Source organism: Contarinia nasturtii, unplaced genomic scaffold, assembly GCF_009176525.2.
Source record: "Contarinia nasturtii isolate CC-2019 unplaced genomic scaffold, AAFC_CNas_1.1 Cnas_scaffold_630, whole genome shotgun sequence".
NCBI lineage: Eukaryota > Metazoa > Arthropoda > Insecta > Diptera > Cecidomyiidae > Contarinia > Contarinia nasturtii.
In genome coordinates, this window is record NW_022197981.1 from 2774190 (window position 1) to 2785875 (window position 11686).

General features: G+C 33.1%; 1 protein-coding gene across 1 annotated transcript; it reads right to left on the bottom strand.

The window, feature by feature from the left end:
- Positions 1-294: 294 nt before the first annotated feature.
- LOC116340150 (endocuticle structural glycoprotein SgAbd-2-like) lies at positions 295-3005 on the bottom strand. Its single transcript, XM_031766428.1, has 7 exons — positions 2896-3005; positions 2638-2723; positions 1118-1248; positions 894-969; positions 735-794; positions 640-669; positions 295-506 (listed from the first exon to the last, which is right to left on the bottom strand). The coding sequence occupies exons 2-7, from the start codon at positions 2647-2649 to the stop codon at positions 435-437; spliced, it is 381 nt and encodes a 126-aa protein (XP_031622288.1). The 5' UTR covers positions 2650-2723; positions 2896-3005; the 3' UTR covers positions 295-434.
- Between the last annotated feature and the right edge of the window lie 8681 nt (positions 3006-11686).

An 11686-nucleotide genomic window follows, 5' to 3' on the forward strand; every position in this document is an offset into this window, starting at 1 on the left:
TTTAACGTCAACACAATTCAACGGAAGGATTGTAGATCGTGCACGATACAAACCAAAATCAATTGCAAATATTCTTCAATGAAGATCAAAAAAGTAGAAGGAAAAGGTGAATTGTTGCGAATATCAGTAGAAAAAACGGCTTTATTTACATCATTAAAAGACAGAATGTGTACAGAATATTCTCATATTATTTTTTTTAATAAAAATCTTTTTTTTTTCTTGAAAATCGAACTAAAATCTGAATTACAATAAAAAACTTTCACATTTAGAATTAATCACAGTTGTTTACATCTGTATTCGTCTTTTGTTCGATTTATTTTGAATAGATTCATCATTCACAAGAGGTTTTTTTAAAAAAAGGATATCCAAAAGTAAAGAAATATGTTATGTTGTTATTGGCTTTTTTCTCTCTGTTCGGTGGTTGTGTGGCTCATCTAAAAACCGAATCGAACTGGTTGTTGTCGGAAGCTAGGCGGTAAAGTTGGCGGGGTTGGCAAATGAGCCCCCTTTTTGTTAAAATGATTTGAAATAAAAAAGAATAATTATTATAATTAAAAGCTAGTTTTTTGGAGAAAAATTCGAAAACAAATTTTTTTCTTTGAAAAGATTATGAGAAAAAAAATCATGTTATAAACGAACCGAGGCTCGATAACCATTTTCATCGGCAATCTGTAAAAAACACAAACGTTTTATTATAAAACGATACATTTTGGTTTAAAAATAATAAAACTCACATAATTGACAGTATATAAAATACCGTCTGGTCCAGTGTAACTGTAAGAGCCTTGGACAACCTACATTTTATGGAATATTTTTTTTTTCAATTTGATGAAAAATATGTAAAATATTGTTTCATTTTCATTAAGAAATATAATCAACTTGTGACTTATTACCTGTGCTTCTAAATTAGTTCCGCGATTTTTCAGATAGCCGGTTTGATCAGCTGCTATTCCATTCGATGTTTCATAACTTGTTCGTTGCAAATGAGACACAAAAAAAAATTAATTTAATTTAGCAAAATTGGATAAGACTCTCTCACTGTGTGTTTTCCGTCTATTGTCAATCAAATTCAAACGAGTAAGAGATAGACAATTGGTATTTAACGAAACTCACTCACCTATATACGTATGATCCGTCTGGATTGGGCTCGTATATTTGCTTCAAAATGATTGCATCACGGTCTCTTGTTTGTAAAAGTGGCCGGATTTGTGCATTAGCAATTGTAATGACGGCAAAAATGGCAAGTATCTAACGTTGTCAGATGTGAAAAGAAAAAAAAATCGAAAAACATGTTCCGTAAAAAAATGAATTGGGTCAAAATGGTCAAGATAATGATTATGTATCAAAACCGAAAAACGATGAAATCGTTAATAAATGTTTTTGATTTCATTACGTTTACATGTAGAAAAACAAAATACTTAGTGTTCAGCAAGTGATAATCAATGGTAAATAAGAGATTGTCCGACAGACAGATCGGGATGTTTATGATGAAAGAAAACAAAATATAGTGTAAGAGTGAATTGCGGTGCATGCTGTGTGCGATGTGTAAAAACATGTGCACACACTGTTGTTCCCGCGCCAAGCCGTCGAAATCGGCAATTTGGCGTATAATGAAGATGCATAAAAATACTATTATGGATGGAAATTATGATTTTGTAATAGGTCACCGCACGTATTATCACCAGATGGATGTCTATATATTTTCATAAGTTCGTTTGTTCCATCCATTTTATCGTTATTTTTGGTAAGAAAAAAAAGCAACCGAACCGAAATGAACCCATAATAAATCGAGTCTTTTATAATTTAATTCACATTCGATTAAGTTCAATTTAAATTTCGCCGTCATAAATGCCAATTGCGATGATTATAATGCTGAAGACATTTAGTCATGCCGCACAACGTCTAAAGAACATCAACTTGGATGTTTTTGTTGTTGCTGTTGTTGTTGTTGTTTTGGAACAACGACTGTTATTATATTAGACTTCGGATGCTACAAATAAAAGCATGCCTTTTGTTTTCTTATCTTTCTCTGAATCAGGCTTGCACTTGAAAAGTCTGACACTTTAACAAACGAAAAAAATAATAATGAAGAAGCAATAGACACGAGACCGGCCAACTCTCTCGAGGTCACTTGTTAAAACAAAAAGGTGGCCATTTAATTTGATTTAATATACTCTTTACTCTGCATAGGCAATTCTTGAAAATGATATCGCATTGTTTCGTACGCGTCTGCACGTAAACATAACGTAAGGTTTATTCACGTTATATATATTTTTAAAAAATTACTATCGTAAAACTTATTAACACATTTTTTTCTCATCTTTCAAAGGCCGTTGACAATGATCTGTTGATATGCTACATTGTGGGCATGAACAAATAAACAAAAGAAAACAAACACTTCGCAAAAAAGTAGCACCTCATCCTGGTGCATAGCGGTTAAATAATACACACTGAATCAAATCTCGTATGAATCTTTTTTCTATTTGGTCGTTTTTGTCGGTTTTCATTTAAAGTGTAAGACCGCTATTTAGGCATTTGCTTCTTCTTTTTTTGCTTACAACAGCCAGAACAGAAAAAAAATTCAATGAAATGCACGGAAATGATCTATCATTCATTTGAATGCTTCGATATACTTACAACGAATTTCATCTTATATAATTGTTTAATAGCACAAATGATCGACAAAAACAAGAACACAATCACAAATGCTTTCAATCTAAAATCTAAATCACAAAATAAATTATATGAGAAAAAAAAACAAACAAACTGTTTAAAAACCAATAAAAGAACACAATGACAATTGATTCAAATAGAATATGATTATTGAAAATTAATAAATTACGCGCGATTTTCTTGAATCGAAACAAAAAAATCGATTAAATAATGAATACACACTTGTGGAAAATTCGGCGGATAATTTTCTTTCTGAAAAATTGTTTGTTTTATTGTTGTCGGTTGTGTATACACGGTACAGAGGCGATTTAACGATTGTTGATTGTCGGATCTTTGGTGCCGTCTTTTATACCCTCAATCCGATTTTTGCCACAGAGCGTGTTGAATATGTGTTGAACTCAATCTCAAAATCATTGACAGTGGCGGTGGCGGTGGCGGCATCACGTCAGCATCACGGCTATAAACCTGTGCATCAAATACTCATTTTATGTACAACCGTTTAAATCGTATTCGCTGAGAGTTTTTTTTTTCATTGGAATGAGACAAAAATGGAATCATATACAAATTGACCATTTGTAACAACATCTGTAAGCATTAAAATACGAAAATATGAGCAAATATATATGAGATAGTGATTCTTGGGCAAAACATATGGTTTCTTTAAGGTTTTGATAGGTGAACACACACACAGAAAATTGCTTAAACATTAAAGGCAGTATTGTTAGTGGGGTGAGAGATTGTTCGATTTTTCCATAAATACGGTTTTAGTCTAGAATGCCGCATATTTCGCTTAAAAGAGGTTACATATTGATTAAGATCGGGTTATATTATTCAATCGATGAAAAACCTATGACTTTCTATCGAAAATGTTTTTTTTTTTTGCGATTCAGTGGGTGTTCACTTGTTTTTATTTGGAAATGTAAAAAATGATTCCTCTTCTCTTACGACATTGGAGCAATATTTATTTTATTGAAAAAAAAAAAAATATTGACAAGAAAATCGAAATCAATTGAAAAGGATTATCTGTTTAACCAAATGAAAGCAAAATAATGGATTTTTTGTTTCTACAGTTTTTAAACAAAAAATTCATGCGAATCAATCGTAAACAAAACGAAAAATGCTTTTATATTCATCTCCTGTGATTTTTCTTTCTGCTTTATAAATTTCAGATTTCTGTAAATCAATCGAACACAAGTCAATTGTGCGATTGTCTCAATTCCTATTGAGAATTGAAACACACACAAAAAATCAAGCGAAACTTTTTATTATCTTTGATTTTTCTCTCATTCGGAAAACTCCGCCTCTTCTAATATTTTATTCTTTTTGTTGTTGTTGTTCGTGAAATATGTTGCCTTCGTCGTCGTCATCGATGTGCATCTTTATTTGCCAGAACCGATTATTTATTGTGGAAATTATCACGTTTACTATTTGCGAAGTGTTTGCCTTTAATATGCACAAAATTATGCCTCTTGCATAAGTTGTTCAAATTAAACCGAATTCGTATAAAATGTTTGAATTCTCATCTGCATATGTAACGGAGCGGCATTTTAATCGGCACTGCACTCCAATGTGATGATCCAAAAGATTATTCGATTTAAAGGTTTAATCGTATTGGGGTTTGGATTAAAAAAAAAGGTTAAAGCTGTTTTGTGAATCGATTGTAAAACAATTTTTTTTTTTTCAATCGCAAAAAAACAATTTCAATGTATTCTCAATCATTGTTCTTTCCTGACATCACTCTCTTCCTGGAAACAACTTCAATTCAAAATTCGTATGTAGATTTATTTAAATTTGATTGGGACATACGATTTTTTTTTTGAAGCGACAAAGCTTCTTCTGTAATTCCAAATTATAGTCACGAGGTAATGCATTTTCAAGAAGAGCAATTTTATGCTGATCAGAAAATTATCATTTAATACACCATCCAACACACCAACAAGTTATTTCTTTACACATTTTATATTCTTTTTCGCTCACTTTTTTACAGGTGGCGTCTTCATATAAGTTGATTCACCTTCATTAGAAAAAAACATTCGTCGGCCACCTCAAATGATCCGTCGGCTTATGTGTGTGTGCAAACGTCTGGCGATTCTTCTATATCGTTTCAAGCCACCAAATACCTGATTGAATTCGGAGACGTCAAAAAACGAAATCGAGAAATAATTGCCGGATTTTTTTTTCTCGATGTTGTTGTGGTTATTGTTATTGAAATCAAATACAAAAAGAAACCGACTTTAAATCGTTTCACACAAATTCAATTATGCAATTTTGCAGCATTTACCTTTTATTGTAGTTTTTTTTGCTATTCTAATTCATTTTGGTATAGAGAACGAGAAGGACTTTTCAATGTAATATGATGAAAATGGACGTTAGTTAATGACGCTCAATTTACGTCGTTCTTCCAGAAAAATTCAAATGTACATTCAAAAATTTGACTTTAATTTATAAATAATCGCTTTATAAGTGGAACTAGTAGAGTCCAAATGAAAACAAATAATTTGAATGTGCCATATATGAGAATTTAGCATAAGCTTCCGCATTTATTAAAGTGTCCTCTCCTTCACTTTAGATTTAGATTTATTTTGAATTATTTAGATATGCTTGGATATGCTGATCGTTGAATTGCCAATTTTTACCAAAATCTCAAGTAAAACAGGACGGCATTTTTTATACAACAAGAATTCCAAGTGTTTACGTTTTCCAAAATGTATTTTGAATTGATTTTAAAGAAGAAATCGAAAATGGTCGATTTCAACACAAAAGAATGACTTAAAATGAATGCAAGCATGACGTAGCATGGAATGTCGTATATATTATATTCAGAATGTTCATGTTAGATAATAATTATAATTATTATTTGTATCTATCGTTGAATCAAAAAATGATGAGTACATTTCCATCGTATAAAGTGTGTCTTATGATGTTTTGACACATTCACACGTTTGGCCTACTCCTGGCGACATGAAATGTAATATTTATAACGACATTCGATCCAAACACGCAATTAGTCGATGAAATCGATTGGAAGAAAGGAGGTGTGCAGACAAGCGAATTCCAAAATAAATCACCACCATTCGATGTGTATTGCGCGCGCGTGTGTGTGTTCTCGATTGCCACAATTTCCAATAAAATCGAATCGCACTTAATGTGAAGCAAAATATCGATATGAGATGAAAGGTAAAAAAACCGAGTCGTCGACTAATCCAATAATATATTGCAATGCAATTAACGGAACAGCCTACATTAACAGTGCATGCGGTGCGATGCACAGTCATTTCAAATTTTCAACAGTGGACTCGATTAATTATAATTTCAATAAATTTATTGTGCATAATTCGAAACCTTAAGGCGATGATAAAAACAAATGGCCACAGTTCGATTGAGCACACCAACATATCCATTTGGCCCGCGTGAAATGATTGATTAACTCAATAAGTTAAATTGAAAACTTAAATCAAAACACGTTTCAGCGCGATCGGTGCATATTTTTCACGTGTTCGTGCATTCTGTGCAGGAGGATTCAACATGCTTTTGTAAAATAATTAATTTTTCATATCCATCCATTGAGCTTGAGATATGCTCGTGTATATACACACACAAATACATGCACACTTTCAATTTCTTTCGAACGAAAAATATGAATGGTGAGCTCGCATTTGTTTCGAGCCGCACCGAAATATGAAATGTCAGTGAAAACTTGTTTCCCATCGCGAGAGCTCATCCATAGTTGTTGTAATCGACTAAATATTTGCTCTTCCAACGATTAGCTGGGTGTTTTTTTCTTCTTCTTCTTCTTATTATTATTATTACATAATGCGCGTTGTTGAACTGTTTCATTTGAACTGGATTCCACGTTAAAAATCGTGCGACGAATGAATCGATATGTGTTGGTTAGAAGTTTCATTTTTTTCGTTTTCAAAATAATAAAAATAATGAAAAAAAAAATCATTTTCATTTAAAACAAATTACATTTGCCGTGATCACATAATTTGATTTTATAAATCATACTCTCCCGTTATCAGCGTCAATCTGAGTGAGTCGGGTTCCATTCCACATTCCAATTGGTAGCGTAACGATTAAACATTTTTTTCCTCTCCTTTTGCCTTTTGCTGTGCCACTTCAATTAGGTAAAATGCAACAAAAGTTAGTCACCGAATAATCAAAACTGTTCAATTTGGTTCATTTTACGTCAAAAGAAAATTGCCTTCATAATTTTTGATTGCCAATCATGTCAGGATCATTAATAGTGAACAATTGACCGAAACACAATGCTAGAAAATAGCAAACGTATAAATCGTCTTCATTCTCGACCAATTTGGCGCTGAAGATATATAAACACACGAACGCGCGAGCTGAGGATAAAGAGAGCGAAAGAGCGACATAATAGCGCAAAAAGAGTAAAAAAGAGCAGGCAAAATGAGTAACGGAAAGGTCAAACAAGATGCCCAACTCATAACATTCAATGAGATTGTTTTTTTTTCTTGCTTGCTCGCTTTTCCAAATTCTAAAACCATTTACTTTTCGCGGTTCAATTGCTCGACTGATTTATATTCACATTCGCTAAATTTATTTCTATTTCTCGGTTCATTTTTTTCGTCCGCTATGATGAGAGGGATAGAGGGAGAGAGAAACACAAGTCTTTGCGTTTAATCTCGAATCACTTCCATTTGTACGTCAAAAATGCAATTGTCTATTGTCATCGGTTATGAAACATTCGCATTGTGCATAACCAGCATTTGGAATTGCACAAGCGACAAGAATGGATCTTATTTTCATGTATTAATTATATCAGACCAATTCAAAGGTCCACCATTTGTTGTTATTGTTTTTTTTTTGGTTCGTCTTGATCGTTTTATGCTATTGCGTTCTCACTCGCATCAAATATGTTTTCGACTTGACTTTTATGAGTTTCGTAAAATGTTCACTTTTTCGGTCTTGTGTTCTTTAATATATTTTTTTCTCTTCTTCGTTTTCAAATGTAGTCGAAATTTTTTCGCAAAAAGTTGCGTCCATGAGAAAAACTATAATTGATCCTCTCGTTGAATATTTTTCGAATCAATTTACAAAATAAATTAAATGCATCAAACTGTTGTTATTGTATTTTTATTGTTTTGAATGATTTTACTGTTTCAATTTTTTTTTTTGGATAAATTCGGTGTTTGTATTATAAAGATCCATTTGGAAAGTAAACAGGTGGCAATTGATTTTTCATATTTCATTGAAATTTTAGCGTTTCACCTCCAAAAGTTCAAGTGACAGTTAAATTTTTATGTCGTATAGCAGACGAACGACACACAAACACATCATTTTATTATGTTTGATAAAAAGAAACGTTCACATAAGTTGCCGGCAATAATTCGGACAATTTAAGGTTGAATTCGTTAAAAACTGAAATAATTGACGTTTCACACATTCGGTAATGGATGTCAAAACGAGTCACTGTCACTGAAACGATTACATTGAGACTTCGACTATGATGACGATAAATGTTGCTAAGCAAATGGTTTAACCATTCAACTTCTTGCACAATTGTTGGCATATTTTTTCTTCACTCTCGCATTCATTTCGGCAACGTGATGGTTTTTATGAAGCTATCGGCATAAAGCAGGGAAAGTTTACTGGAGAATTCAGTATAATGTTAAAATCGTTTCAAAATCATTGATCCGCAAAATTGATGCAGTAGTTTATTTGTGCCCTTAAACTTTTCGACAACAATCACTTCCAATCGATCGAAACTCACCACACAAAAAAAAATGAATGAACTTTTGGTCACCCACATTTGACCACATATCATTTGAATAAATGATTCGAGAAAAAAACCAGATTCGGAATTATAATCCGGTATGTATTAATTACTGATAAATCGCTCATTAATTAACAGTCCAAGTATCACATCAATTTTTTTTTCTTTAATTTTTATGTTCATTTTATTGTCTTATTGTGTATTGCATTCACGTCGGCGTCCTCCTCAATTCACCACGATCTTTATGATAATTACAGTTCTTAATGTAGAAGCATAATCACTTGAATCTACTTTGGTCGAATGTTAACGTTCATTTGAATGTGATTGTGTGTGTGTGTGTGTGTTTGCAGTGCCACACGGCATTCATTTTGTAAAAGGCAATGACGGAGAATGAATAGAATGCCTGGATCACAATTGTAACCAGTATATCCAAAATCATAATCATGTCGTGTCATTTCATTTGTAAACGCGATTTTTTCATTTTCTTCTTTTTTTCTTCAATGATTCGGCATGTGCACCGGTGCGCCGCATAATCAAAATCGAAGCAAAAGCAGCAACAGAATTCGTATAAAACTATAACCGATCTAACTGGGTAGTTTTGTGGCCACGTAACATTTTTCATTCTCTCAAAAGCCAAAATAGCATCGTTCATTTCAATGCAAAAAAACCAGAACAAAGTGATATATATAGAGAAGTGTTTTGTGAATGCTAAGCGTCATCAATTTGCTATGAAGAAGACGAAAAAAAAATTAGCAACTATTACGTGTAACAACTAAAATGTGTGTGCCCTACGGTCATCGTCGAGTCGATTTCATTATTGAAATGTTATAATAGAGCGCACCGTACATAAACCATAATTTTTGCATCAGTTATAATTTTAATGTGGCCATTTTAATGCAGTGATGAGCGTCTCTTGTTTAGTGCAAGACTGTGAAACAAAATCGATTTTCGTTTATCATCCATTTTCACAGACACACACAAAAAAAAATCTTCGGCACATCACCGCTTTAGAATGATGCTAACACATACATTTTAGTATGCATTTGCTTCAATCTTCACTGCATAATCAATGTTATTATGAATTCAATTCAATTAAAGCTAATTATGAGCACTTAACACGTTTGGGAAAAACCTTTGGTGATTTTTCGATTGACATTTTAATTTTTCAAATTCGATGCGAATTTCAAATTGCAATTTACACTAAGAAAAAAATAACTGCTATTCCCACCAACACTTTTTATGTCATTTCTAGCTCATATTTTTTTCATTACACCTCAAAATTAGTTCTAGAAGTAGAAAGAGAGAGATAGAGAGAGAGAGAGAGAGAGAATAAAATGAGCTCATGTTGTATTTAGTTTGAGAAGTCGTGAAAATGGCTATGAAATCTGAAGGGCAAAGGAAGCTCTGTCTCTCCGTCTGTTTTGGATATGTATTCTAGACGGGCATACAGTCAAATTACAGTTTTTTAACTGAAAAAAATAATTGTTATTGTTTTTGTTTTGTTTTCAATCATTTATTTGATATTTCAATATGGAAAAGCGTGAAAATTTTCAGCCAAAAATAAAATAAAATGTTTAATCGAAAATAGATGCGCAAGTGATGGTGGTGGCAATGATGGAATCACGTAACAACAGTTCAGCAAGCAGTGCTTTTTTGCAACGTTAAATTTCATAGTAAACGCAAAGTACGACGTGCCAAACCCAAAACAATACTTATACTTTATGTGTCAAAAGCTAACAGCTGTTATATGAACAACAACAAAAATACGTCGCTACGTCGAAAACTACACGTTTCGATTTGATTGTTTTCCGGGTGAAATTTTTTTTCATTTTGATATTGCGCTCACTGTTGATCACTTTTTTTCTTCTCTTGCTTCATTCGCTGTTATCTGCCACTTCTTTTCATTTTTATTTAATTTTATGAGAACAATTTGTTTTCACAAATATAGCGTAATATGTACTTAGGCCGTGCAAGCAACCACGTAGCACCGATTAAGCTTCAAACAGACACGTGAGAGAACACAGCACACCGAGAAATAATCCAAAAATTTAATACATGTACATTTGATCACAGTTTTTAATATCATTTCATTGCTCACCCTCGCATAGGTTTTAAATCGAAATGCACGGACGAGTATAGTGTATAAAGAGCCGAGTGAATGCCGGTCGATCATCACAATTTATTGTGTATTAATTTATCGAATATTTATTATCGCATTCACCACTTCTATTACGAACTATTTGCGTTAATGTCACGTCAATTTTTTATCACTTCTAGATTACTCCTGGTTCACGAAAAGTATGGACATTAGCAGGCTTGAAATTATGCCATTCTCGTTATGGCCACTATCAAAATACATTGTGTGCAGCAACGAGAATAAGATTACATTCGCTGCCGCAATTAATGTTAGTCGTCACAAAGGTCATATATATCTATATTATAAAAACGAAATGCCATTCTTTTGTCCTTAACTCCTCTCACAATTTTCAACCGATCTGAACCAAACTTTACACCCTTATACTTTGGACCGAGATCTAGGTCACCATGAGGTTTTGGACCAAATTGGACTACTCCATCACGGTCGATTTTTATTTTTCAAATATTTGTATGGGCGATGTCAAAATTTGTAAATTTCATGATCAAATTCGGATTCCTCGGCCTAAAATTATGGGAGAGGGGTACTTTTGAAGTTGGTTTAACAGCCATCGTGGTCTAATATGAGTTAAAACGTTTTATCACCGTTATCATGTTTTAACAACTTTTAATATCTTTTAACACGGTAAATGAGGTCAGAAGCATGGTCCATCATGGCCTAACACGATTTAACACGATTAATGAGGTTGGAAATCATGGAACATCATGGCCATACAACATTTATCACGGTTATTGAGGTGGGACAACATGGTAAATCATGGTCTAACACGATTTAACACGGTAAATGAAGTTGGAAGTCATGCTTTATCATGGCCTAACAACATTTAACACGGTTATTGAGGTGGGACAACATGGTACATCATGGTCTAACACGATTTAACACCATTTAACACGGTAAATGAAGTTGGAAATCATGGAATATCATGGCCTAACAACATTTAACACGGTTATTGAGGTGGGAAATCATGGTACATCATGGCCTAACAACATTTAACACGGTTATTGAGGTGGGACAACATGGTAAATCATGGCCTAACAACTTTTAACACGGTTATTGAGGTGGGACAAAATGGTACATCATGGTCTAACACGATTTAACACGATAAATGAGGTTGG